This window comes from Pinus tabuliformis, chromosome 1_2 (assembly GCF_031772625.1).
Source record: "Pinus tabuliformis cultivar Carrire ecotype Pingquan chromosome 1_2, CPIR1, whole genome shotgun sequence".
In the NCBI taxonomy this organism is placed as follows: Eukaryota; Viridiplantae; Streptophyta; class Pinopsida; order Pinales; family Pinaceae; genus Pinus; species Pinus tabuliformis.
Window position 1 is genome coordinate 1310996034 of NC_142298.1, and position 12648 is coordinate 1311008681.

Genomic DNA, 12648 nt, shown 5'->3' on the forward strand with positions numbered 1-12648 from the left:
TTTGTTACAATACTGACCTTCCTAGCCTTTTACATGTCAAAATTATAGTAAGTTCGAAAGGCTTCTCTCTGAGCTTTTTAAGCATAGGAATAAAATCTTAAATCAAAATAAATAATTTGTTTCTTTAGGTCTGATAGACCAATGTTTGATCTCAGTAGACCTTAACCATCATCATCATTTAATTTAAAAATATAAGTTAAATTAAATTTTAATTTTTTTTTACCATAATCAAATATTAAAAACAAAATAAATAATTCAAATTTAAATTTTATTTATTTTATTTGAGAAATAATTCACAAATAATATCCATAAACAATATAGTACTGAAAAATGTCCCAACAATCATAATTATGGATCAAAAAGCCTAAATTTAAAAATATATAACATCATAAAATTTTAATTTAATAATTAAATAAAATTATTTATTTATTTAATAACTAAATAAAATTATTTATTTATTTAATAACTAAATAAAATTATTTATTATCATTATTTTAATTTAATAAACATGGTTAAAACTACATTTTAAGTTTTTTTTGGACCATAGTCAAATAATAAAAACAAAATAAATAATTCAAAGTTAAATTTTACTTTATTTCCGGGGGAATAACTCACAAATAAAACCCCCATACTCAACCCACGATATGTACATAATAATAACAGTCCTGATCAACCTGAAATCATGGGTTCTCGAAAAACATGGGTTCTCGCAAGAAAATCAGCGTGTAAACGTTTCCGAAGAAAATAACCTCAATTAGCGGATGCGCGTGTAAGCCATGTAGGTTGGTCTTCTCATCAGCAGAATGGAAATTGGATTGAACTTCTCTGAGTCTTCCCAGGAAACATTTATTCCACCACCACAAAGCCGAATCGGGTAGCAAGTTTCAAACTGAATACCCCAGTACCAGCTACCCCACTACAGCCCTCAGCTGAAGGGCGAATCAAAATACCAGGATATTGCATTCATTTTCCTGCGGTGAAAGACAATTTGGGGTGGCGGGGAGTGAATGGTATTGAATTCATAGATTCAACAGTTGTGTTCTGTAATATCCAAATAACAGTTCATCTTATTGTGCAAATTTTCTGGTGTGTCAGAGTTTGGAGAAGATCCCATCACCATTTGTTTTATTCTTAGATGCAACTGGTAATAGTTCTAAGCTGCAGACATTCTTAACTGCAACTGTTCATATTTTGTCTGTAGTTTGAAAACTGCAGCGACGTAGTTGAAGAGCAGATCATTCTTGGCAGGGGTAAAATCCAGATATATTCATCTTGCCATTTTCGATTTTTGATTGATTCTGTGCATGGCCAAGTAATTTGTTTGATTCAAACGTGGTATGTTTATTGATTCTGAACATACACATATGATTCAAACTTGCCATGGCTATTGATTCTTTAGGTGTTGAATTGGCTTTTGGACTGAAACATTGATTTAGAGCAGACCCAATGAGTAAAATTTGCTGTTATGTGTTGATTCTGTACGTTACTAATTGGCAGTTTTGGATTCAGAGGCAATGGAGAATCCATCTGTTGCTCCTTTCAGAGGACTTCTAAAAGACATTAGAGGACGGATCCCCTGTTACAAACAGGATTGGGTCCATGGAATCAATGCCGGAATCAGGTCTCATTATGAACCTTTTAAATTAACCTTGTTTAAACGTCTGTATGCGTGAAAATCTTGTTGGGTAATAAGAATGCAGGGTTTTGGCGTTGTTGGGATATTACCCATAAATGAAAGATTAGCCGTGCATCTCAGACGTTTGTTTTCTTCATGTTATACATCTCGAGTTTTCTCTGTAATATTAAGCGTTTTGGTTTCTGTATTCGTTTTCATTCATAGCAGGATTTTGGCGCCAACCACCTATATTTTCTTTGCTTCGGCTCTTCCAGTTATAGCTTTTGGGGAACAGCTTGATAGAGCCACGGGTAACTTTTAGTTTTCTCTATTGGACTCAATGTCAATGTAAATCTAATTTCTTCTATAGTAAATAAATCTAAATCTTCTGCAATGTGTAATTTATTGTTAGATGGGACATTAACTGCTATTCAGACACTGGTCTCTACTGCTATCTGTGGAATTCTACACGCTATTTTTGGTGGACAGCCCCTGCTAATTCTCGGAGTTGCAGAACCCACTGTCCTCATGTATACATACATGTATAATTTTGCAAAAGGCAGGGATGATTTGGGACAGAGGCTGTTTCTTGCATGGGCCGGATGGTAAGCATGAATATTACAAAAACAAAAAGGCCACCATCTGAAAAGATTTTCGTTTTTTCTTTTGTTAAATTCATATTCAGAGATAAAAAAATGGAGAAGCATAATATGTATTTGACTGCTTTCTCGGAGAAGATGTTTTTATAGTGTTCCAAGTATTTTGTGTTTTCAGAGATATATAATTTCTATTTGTATTCCCATTTTCTGTCTTATAGAGCTATAAAGAGATGTAAAAATCGCATGTTCTGTGTTTTTAATGGCATCCCATAGATTTAGTTTGGATTTTTAATAAAAGTTTATCTCATCCATTTCATTTCCTCGGTGATGGAGGACTGGTGTGCAGGGCTTGTGTGTGGACGGCGTTGCTTCTATGCCTTCTAGCTATTTTTGGCGCCTGTTCGATCATCAACAGATTTACAAGAGTAGCTGGGGAGCTCTTTGGCATGTTGATTGCTGTCTTGTTCACGAAGGAAGCTATCAAGGCATGTGCAGTTACCATTCCTGAATCATGGTATCAAGTTTCCAAAATTTTACTGAAATTTTATAATAAAAGAAAGCCATTGAAACTGTCTTTTCAGGGTTTGGTAGATGAATTTTCTGTGCCCGTAAATGAGAATCCCAATGCTGATCAGTTCAAATTTCCATGGCGTTTTGCAAATGGGCTATTTGGGATTGTTTTATCTTTTGGTCTACTACTGACAGCCTTAAAAAGCAGAAGGGCTCGATCATGGCGATATGGCACTGGTGGAGTTTCTTTCTTATTGGCAATTTAGAGTCTATGATAATGATAAAGTTTCTGGCATATGCTAATCTAATGAATAATTGCTGTCAACAGGTTGGTTGAGAAGTTTCTGTGCCGACTATGGAGTACCCCTGATGATTGTGGTGTGGACAGCTATCTCATACAGTGCAGTCGATAGTATACCAGCCGGAATTCCTAGAAGGCTTTCTAGTCCTAATCCCTGGTCTCCTGGAGCTTCATCCAATTGGGCAGTAATTAAGGTGATTGGAATCTCTCTTTATTCTTTCGGAGAATTGTGTACCTTGTTTTTTTTCTTCATTTAATCAAGTATTTAACTATGATCTCTTTTAAGTCTGTCAAAATTGAGATTAAATTGGTATTCTTGGCAGGATATGCATAAAGTTCCACCCCTATACATTCTAGCGGCATTTATCCCTGCAATTATGGTAGCAATGCTCTATTTTTTCGATCACAGTGTGGCAGCTCAGATGGCTCAACAGAAAGAATTTAATTTGAGAAATCCATCAGCTTACCACTATGACTTACTTTTATTGGGTATCATGGTGTGTGTCCCGGTCTGTCTCCAGGATTAAGTTTTGGTTTCCAGTTGATATATTGTATCTATACAGATGTTGCAACTGACTTTTCTACAATTTGTTATGGATTCGATTCCCTTAATGCAGGTATTTATTTGTGGATTATTTGGAATTCCTCCTTCTAATGGTGTATTGCCACAATCCCCAATGCATACAAAGAGCCTTGCAACTCTGAAGAGGCAGGTAAGTTTTTAGTTAAGCAATTATGTTCAGAAGTCTTCTTTCTTGGATTTACATTGTATAGTTCTAATTATAATGTTTCATTTGTGTCTATGTATAAATTTCACATTTTCTTCCTTCACAGTACATTGAAACGTTTTAGATGGGGGAATTCCACCCTTTTACTCAAATGGATCCAAGTTAGAAAATTAGAAAACTTTAATCATCCTCATTAATTTATGAGCACAAGCTGGTCTTCACCTATTTTATTGCTTGCAGTTTTTTTAGAATTGTATGTAACTGTTGCTTACTTTTTAGAATGGTCATGAAACACATTTCTTCTTTTGAACAGTAAGATGATCTGATCTAGATGCTCTGAATTTCTCTTGAATTTACGTTGTTTAGGTCTAATCACAATATTTTATTTGTGTCCTGTATACGTCTCACATTTTTCATCCTTCATTACACATTGCAACTTTTCACATGGGGAAATTCCTCGCTTTAGGTGGATCCTCCTTAAAAAACTTGAACACTCCTTATTGATTTATGTGCACAAGGTGGCCTTCACATATTTCATTTCCTACTTGCAGCCCGTTTAAAATCATATGTAATCGTTGCTTACTTTTTAGAATGGTCATGAATATATATTTTCTCCTTCGGAACAGTAATAGGAACTGATCTAGATACTTTGGCTGCAGATAGTGCGGAAAAAATTGGTAGAGAGTGCTAAGAAATGCATGCAGAAACAGGCTAGCATGTCAGAGATTTATGACAATATGCAGCAAGAGTTTACACAAATGGAGATGAATAATATCCATCATCTTCCAAACCAGGTATGTTCAAAAGAGTACGACAAATTTCCAAACCTTTCTTCTTCTTGGGTTTTTAGATAAATAGTATGTTATCCCTATCTTTGCTAGTCAGAGATATTTCCAGTAAATTAATATTTGCCTATATTTTAGGGCACCTGTAATTCCGAGGAATCGATTTAAAATAAGTCTGTCATATTAAAAACAGAGCTTTCGAAGAATGGTGCAATTTAACTACAAAATATATTGCTGGACAATACAGAGAAATCTCTTCTAAAAGTATGGAAATGCAATTCTTGATAATCAAATATGTGTCTCAACTCTATCATTTTCAGTCACTCTCATTCCTAACCTGCAGTAATTAGCAGTATTCCACTTCAGAAAACCTAGTATTGGTATAGCCAGGGATATGCCTGGACTTTACATCACCCTTACAGCTTTTCATCTAAATTGGAATGGAAGCACTGAAGGAGTTTATGGCAGTTGAAATGGAGTCTTACATGTTTTTCCATTGGTTTTACAGTCATTGAAGGAGCTAAATGAGTTGGAACAATTTAAGTCTGTAGACTTGAAGAGCCCGGCCACCAACATGAATGGAAATGCTTTCGACCCTGAAAAACACATTGATGATTTGCTTCCAGTCAGAGTTAAGGAGCAGAGGCTGAGCAATTTAGTCCAATCTTTGCTTGTTGGTATCTGTGTGGCTGTGATGCCTGTTATTAAAAAGGTCCCTACATCTGTATTATGGGGCTACTTTGCTTACATGGCAATAGAGAGTTTACCAGGGAATCAATTTTGGGAGAGGTTTCTTTTTTTCTTTGTTGCACCTTCAAGGAGATACAAGTGAGTCCCTAACTTCTCTGTGAGATCTTTTGGTTAATCTAAAGATTGAGCATCGGATAGTCTACTTCTTGGAAGATTAAATAAGTTCTGATGAGGGCCTAAAACTTTCGAAATGGCAATTTATGTCTGCAGGATGCTTGAGGATGTGCATGCATCATTGTTTGAAACAGTACCGTTCAAGACCATCGCTAAATTTACACTGTTTCAGCTCCTTTATCTACTGGTATGCTTTGGCATAACATGGATACCAATAGCAGGGATACTTTTCCCTGCCCCATTCTTTTTGCTAATACCCATCAGACAACACATTCTTCCAAAGCTGTTTAAACCTGAACATCTAAGTGAACTAGATGCAGCTGAGTATGAGGAGAGTGAACCGCTTCCTCATCACCAGCGTAGCTTCAGCTTGATGGTATGTACCTTATGAAGCATATTTCCTAGAGCATTGCATCGGTCTATTAAACTAGGTATTTTGGAGGACATTTTCTGTGGAGTTGAAGTCAATAATTCAGTTTTAGAATTTTTAATGCTTACGTCTTCACAGTTCATTTTTGTAAATACAGGAGTCTGAGGCAAATGTTGTAGATAAAGCGCAAGAGATTGAAGAAGATGTTGATGATGCTGAAATTTTGGATGAAATAACTACTAGAAGTCGTGGCGAATTGAAGCACCGGCCTGTAAAATGCATAATTTTTGTTGATCCTCTTTGGAACAAGTCTAATATATGTTTTTTTTGGTTGGAAGAAAAACGCTAAATACATTTTTTTGGATTTGCCTTAGAAAGTATTTTTCGTACGATTGCACTGGCATAAAAAGAAACTTTCAGATTTGAATCTTTTCAAGATTCTAGAAATTTTTAGATTTCAATTTTTTTGGGTTTGTTAAGTTGTGTGAGTCTTGTATGTTTAATTTTTGGATTGAGACATTTCCACTCTGGGCATCTAAGTCATTAAAATGCTCCTGATCACACCCGGCCTCGCCACACCAGCCCTTAGCATCACTGAATTTTTGCCATTGGAGTTTTGATTGGTTGACCTTCACATCACAGAGTGTCTTAATATTACACCCCATAATGGTTTGAACTGGATTTCAAAATTTTAAGAATGAGCTTTCTTTTACTTTTTAATCTCTGTTTTAAACTCATTCCTAAGAATGAACACTTTTATGGTAAACGGAGCTATGTGATAGATGAGATTATATTTTGTAAGGGCAGTTTGAATTTGGTTGAACGATTGCTCATATATGTCTTTCATATTGCAGGTTCACATTGGTGATCAGAATCAAGTGGAAAGGCAACAGCCTTGAACGGCATTTTCAAGTTATTCTGGGGACACACTACATTGGTAAAAAACTACACTAGAACAGTGTTTCTGACATAAAATCGTTATTTAACTGAGATTATTCTGACATAAAGCAAGATGAACAGATATAAATTGGTTATCGCCTAACATTTGTCTGCCGTAAAATAGGACAATTCTTCAAATTCTTCTCTACTAAGAGGTTAAGAGTTTTTACGAAGCATATGATCCAAGGAGAAGCTTGAATTGCCAGTTACGCACAGGCCTGAAATGATATGACAATGTTGATCGCTGGTAAATAAAACGACTGCCAAAGTCTATGTGCCTGAGCCTTTTTACCTGTTGGGGATTGTTGAAAAGATGATTAATTCCAAAAGAGGATGAAACGATATATGAGACTTCTGAGTTTGAAGTATTACATATGTTAAATATTAAAACTAGTTCACCTGGTCTGTATAATGAGGATGGAACATTGTATAATATTGTTTAGTAGAATAATAGTACATCGATCAGGTAAATGTGAAACGATTTATGAGACGTTTGATTTGGAAGCATACATTGGGCTAACAATTAAAATCGGTTCAGTTTATCTGTAAAATGAAAAATGGAACATCACATGATATTGCTTGCTGAGCATTCTAGCTGCTATAACGATGGATCAACTATATATTACAAGAAAAGTTTTTTTTAAGATTGAAGTTCATATGATCCTTTTCGAGAGGCAACAAAATTTTCCAAATGGTCTTTCAGATTTTAAAAGGCTTTATACATCAAAGAAAAATACTTCAATAAAAATACCAAAAATAATACCAATAGCATATAGAGTAGCAATAAATGAAAATTCTTTACTTTATTTGAGTGAAAGAAATCAATATTGGAGAAAATATTTTATTTTGGTTAAATAAATTAATATTATAAAAAATATTAAAAACAATATTTTTTGGTCGATAGGCTTTCCTTTTGAATCAGTTCACCTTACATTTTAGTCTACCCTTTCTACGCCCTAGTGACATCTGTCCAATAGCTATACAGTCTACATGTGTAACATTTCTCCATAGTCTAATAACTTACTCCATTTTCAGAACTTCATACACTCGCGAGCATGGTATTCCTCCCGTCAATGTGTTTACGCTCAAATTCAATGTCGAGAGCATCACAAGATGGCCCAAAGCTGCAGGTATTCTGCCCTGTAACAAGTTTCCACTAAGATCTAAAACCTGCGATAGTTAAATTGCCTATTCTAAAGGAATCGTTCCAGTGAGATTATTGTGGCTTAGAATGAGCTTTCCTAGTTTTGTTAACCCTCTTATTTCAAGAGGAATAGCACCGACAAGATTATTGCTCGCAAGGAGGAGAGTGGTAAGAATTTGCATCTGTCCCAGGGGAGAAGGTATACTTCCATGGATGTGGTCTGAAGAAATGTCATGTTAATCTAGTGTAGAAAGATTAGAGATATTACCTGGTAAGAAACCTGTGAAGAGGTTGTTCTACAACTGAATGTATTCAAGCGAGACGTAGTCTTGTAGAAGGTTAGTGATATTCCCCTCTAATCGATTATCAAAGATGGCAAGAAAAATCAAAGAGGTATTGTTGCATAGCTCAGAGGGAATCGATCCGCTCAATCCATTGGAATATCAATTAAGCTTCTCCAGGTTCTCGAAGTTTTCAAGTTGAGCAGGCAGTGGGCCTTTGAACATGTTTTCACTAAGATACAGCCTTATCAGATTGGGAAAAAGGCCAAGTCCTTCTCGCAAAGTGCCTTCAAAATTATTGTAAGATAGATCTAGTTCCTGCAAGTTTGTAAGATTGACAAAGGATGAGGGGATTGTTAATTTTTCATAGAGTTATATTGTTCTTTGCTTTGATAATTGCATTTCATCATTAATACATTAAGTTCACCCCATACCATCATTACATTATTTAGATCTACACCATTATACATCAACATATGCAATTATATAGAAAGAACAACATCACATCATCATCAATGCAACGAAACATGAAAGGAACAATAGAAGAGAAGCATGCACACACATAGAGACATCGAGATTGGTCCAAGACCAGGGCAATGCCCACTATGGGGAAAACCCTTGCAAGTCTTCTTCTTCTTCTTCTTAGATCGTCATCAAATGATACAACAAAAGAGAGTATAATGATCCATAACTTTATCTATGTATCAAAACAACTATGATATCCATGAAATAGATTTAATCATGCTTGAAATCAAAACCCTCATACTAATGGTTGTAATGTGCTGTCACAGACTGAAGTCAATTGTTGTATACTGTTGTCACTTTGCCAAACATTGCTGAATACTGCTATCATTGAGTGAAAACTTTGGAATACAAAAAACTCATCTTTGAGTCTCGGATGCCGGGAGGAGGAGCTATGCGACTGTCTATGGCAGCGTGGACGCTCCCATGTAGTTATTGTGCATGTGTATGAGGACTAGCATACCAGATCTGCCCAAAAACTGTTGGACACTCCCATGTAGTTATTGTGCATGCGTCTGGGATAGCCTAGACGCTCTTAGGATCACTCTGTGCGAGCGTCTGGGGACTGGTACCTCCATATTTTCCTGTGAATCCCTGGACGCTCCCATACGCCTCTATGCCATCATCTAAGGCTCTTTGGACGTTGTCATGACCATTATGTACTAGTGTTTAGGGCTAAAATGCCATATTCTGTGTTAGCGTCGAGAAACCAGAAAACCCTAACTCAGAGCGAACCTCACGCTTATGATTTCAGACCCTTGCACGAACTCCTTCCATCGAACCTATGAAAACCAAGACAAAAGAGAAGAGAATATAGCTTGATTGAATGTGTCCAAATGAGATTGAGGTCTCTTTTATTTATAGGCTTTCCTGAGGGGCCACTTGGGGTTAAGGCTGACCCAAACAGTTACACATGTGGTTAGGGCCGACCCATTCCATAATACATGTATGAATAAAATAATTCAAAACTCAACTTCTTCTTGATCAAATTGGTCATATTTAGGTCGATTTTGGTCCTCTCGAAAAGATGAATCTAATGCAATCATCATCTAGGTCATTTAAGTTGTCCAAGGTGGAATTTGATCGCAGTTGCAAAAATTAACACTCCCTCTCAACTACGAAGAATTCCACCTGCCAATATTTGTCAATCGATTAATATGCCATTCTAAACTCTTCAAGTGTCATCACATATCATCATTGATCATCTCTGTAATGTAGTCATCATGCCATGTCCATCACAAATCATCATTGTACATCTTGATCTATCCTTTGCTTATTCCTGTTTATCTCTTGATTGTTCCAGCTTGGATGTTGAACATTCTTGAATCTAGAAGAAGAAGAATTTGTTATCAGAGGGGAGCTTAAGCTACCACCCTCTGCTACCTGGAATCTCTGCTAGTGGGCTGCTACCCCAAGTATCATCATCAATCGTCATCATTGAGCATATCATCAAGGAGCACATCTCATCCTAGAATATAATGGGGGAGCTATACATCTACAACCCCAAATTGAGCAATAGGATATCCAAACACACAGAGGAGCAAATCCTTGACCCTGGAATCTCATCGAGGAGCTTACCCTCAACCCAGAATCTCAAAAGGGGAGTAACTCTCAACCCAATCCTATTGCCTACCAATCTTCCCAACAATGACTCTCAGTAGTCATGTGGTAGAACACCTGCATCATAATCTCCTTGGGTTGTACACCCCAAGTACACTCTCAACTCGTTGGCTAGACGAGGAGCGGTATTTCCAACAAGCCCTGCTTGTGGGTATGATGCCAACTGGGGTATACTCTATAAAGACCAGACAGGGGAGTAGCACCCTCAACCCTATGGGTAACAGATAGGGGTCATGCCCTATTGTCCAGAGTTCCCTCAACCCCAGGAGCCCTTCTCCCTCAATTCCTCACCCTGGGAGCTCAAACAGGGGGGAAGAGTTGGATTAGTGTCCTTGATCAGCATTGCTCTCATCATACTCATATCTACTATCAACTTGTCTCAATTATAGTTGTTTCCTGTTCATACAGAACATCAAATCAAATATCATGTCAGAACATAAATAATCATATAAACCACAAAAGGATACCATAATCATCCTCCCTCTCAAGGAGGTCCCAACCACTTGCCTGAGCTTGTTTGAAACAACTGCATTGTCTCAATATATGAGAGTATCTTAGTCCCAACTATATGTGTGTGTGTGTGTGTGTGTGTGTGAGAGAGAGAGAGAGAGAGATTCTCTGTCATTGCAATGTACCCATGTCATATCTAGATCATGCTCAAACAACTCTCTAAGGAGCTTCTGTATCCTACCTCACAGCTAGCCATGCTAGCAGCATCATGATCAATCTTGGTCATGCTATGGACCTCTCATCCAAGATATCATGGCAAATCTCATACTAAAGAAACATCCAAATGTGCTTATATGCAATAATCTCAAATGTCAGCAATACATCTATGCAGTCACATATCATAGGAGAAATATCTCATTCTCAAAAATAGAACACCTCATACAGATATTTCAAAGGATGCTTGGTGGCAACTCTATGTGAGTGAAGCAACTCACTCATGAATTCATTCAGGTTATATATATATATATATATGGATGTTCAAAACGAAACATGAATGCTTCAATCAACAATTGGATTCCATGTCAAGTTCAACAACATTTAGAACTTCAAATCAGAGTATCCAAGGATTTTCGTTTTCATTATTCAAAACCATTTTCAATAGTTATGCAATATAGAATTTCTTTTCTAAATTCTAGAAATCAATCCATCAGACCATGATACATCATTTCAAGCTTCATAAGCTATCTCCCTCCGATTTAGATCATCAAAGGCTTGTCACCTGTCAAGAGTAGATCATCAATATATAAAACCAAAACCATAATCAATATTAAAGCCATACCTTGGAACTCATCATCCTAACTTCATCAAATAACTGTAGAATATAAACATATTTTGACTAGAGAGCTTGCTTCATTCAATGTTCTAAGCATAATGCTTTGCTAAGACAACATAATCAACCTTGCATAAATCAATGTTGTACCATCACATCAACAGAGTCATCTTATCAATGTTGAGAAGTCAGATCACAACCATTATCAAAGTCATCAACATCACAATATCAATTCTTTCAACCAGGTGACAGGTAGAGCACATATCAAATCTTGGCTTCATTTATTATCATGCCAACAAGTTTTCATCAACCATGCATTATCAATTCGAACTTTATCAAGTCATTTTCATAATCATAATACAAGTCATTTATGTCACTAGGTGTGAATGCATACACCAAGGATGAGTCATACAGGTTCCAATTTTATGCTAAATCACAACTATCATTACCTCAACCATTGTACTAGGAACGAGGAGGCCAATTTTCGAATGCCCACATAAGTCATTATGCCCACATAGCATAGACATCAAGGCAAAATCAACAATCATCAAATCAGATCATTAGACATCAGATTTTTTACACATAGCCTAGGAACAGTGTTTTTTACCCTAGCAAGGGGAGAAAGAAAGAACAATAGACCTATCGGGAAGGGTGGAGATCACATTAACCAAATACCTATCGCCAATGGTTGCCCACGGGGTAAGGGACCTAACTTTGCATGCCTACACGATGCCGTAGAGGGACGGACCCCTACCTGGCCACGAAGGATACCCTTTTTTGTAGAGAGAGCTATTTATTTATTGAGGCAAGCAAGGGAGGTTAGAAAGAGCTTTTATTACAATTATGATTCATCCCGGCCCAATGATGTCACTTTCACACAACCAACTAACCCACCTTCTCTATTTCCCTCCTATTCTTTAGGGTGGGACATCATGAATGGAGCTCCCAGATATCGAGATGGATGGAAAGTCACAAGCAAGTTGGGAAACACACTTACAACAATAACATAAGTGCACGAACTACCCAACCCAACTATGGAATGGAAGTCGAGCTCTTTGGAAGGTTTGATTTGGGATCTCTGTCTTTAGGTC

The 12648-nt window shown here is 36.8% G+C and overlaps 1 protein-coding gene across 7 annotated transcripts; it reads left to right on the plus strand.

Annotated features, from left to right (window-relative positions):
- The first annotated feature begins 639 nt into the window (after nucleotides 1-639).
- On the plus strand, nucleotides 640-7199 carry LOC149211029 (putative boron transporter 2). 7 transcript variants are annotated; one of them, XM_089396870.1, is made up of 16 exons: nucleotides 640-1010; nucleotides 1096-1250; nucleotides 1510-1621; nucleotides 1844-1926; nucleotides 2028-2220; nucleotides 2561-2699; nucleotides 2796-2961; nucleotides 3053-3219; nucleotides 3349-3522; nucleotides 3643-3738; nucleotides 4413-4547; nucleotides 5047-5366; nucleotides 5499-5778; nucleotides 5930-6043; nucleotides 6627-6709; nucleotides 6836-7199. In XM_089396870.1, the coding sequence occupies exons 3-15, from the start codon at nucleotides 1515-1517 to the stop codon at nucleotides 6669-6671; spliced, it is 2019 nt and encodes a 672-aa protein (XP_089252996.1). In that variant the 5' UTR covers nucleotides 640-1010; nucleotides 1096-1250; nucleotides 1510-1514; the 3' UTR covers nucleotides 6672-6709; nucleotides 6836-7199. The 7 variants fall into 7 exon arrangements, with proteins under 7 accessions (XP_089252996.1, XP_089252999.1, XP_089252993.1 ...); XM_089396873.1 differs by having other exon boundaries at nucleotides 1202-1335; XM_089396867.1 differs by having other exon boundaries at nucleotides 1202-1250; nucleotides 1498-1621.
- Nucleotides 7200-12648: the final 5449 nt, after the last annotated feature.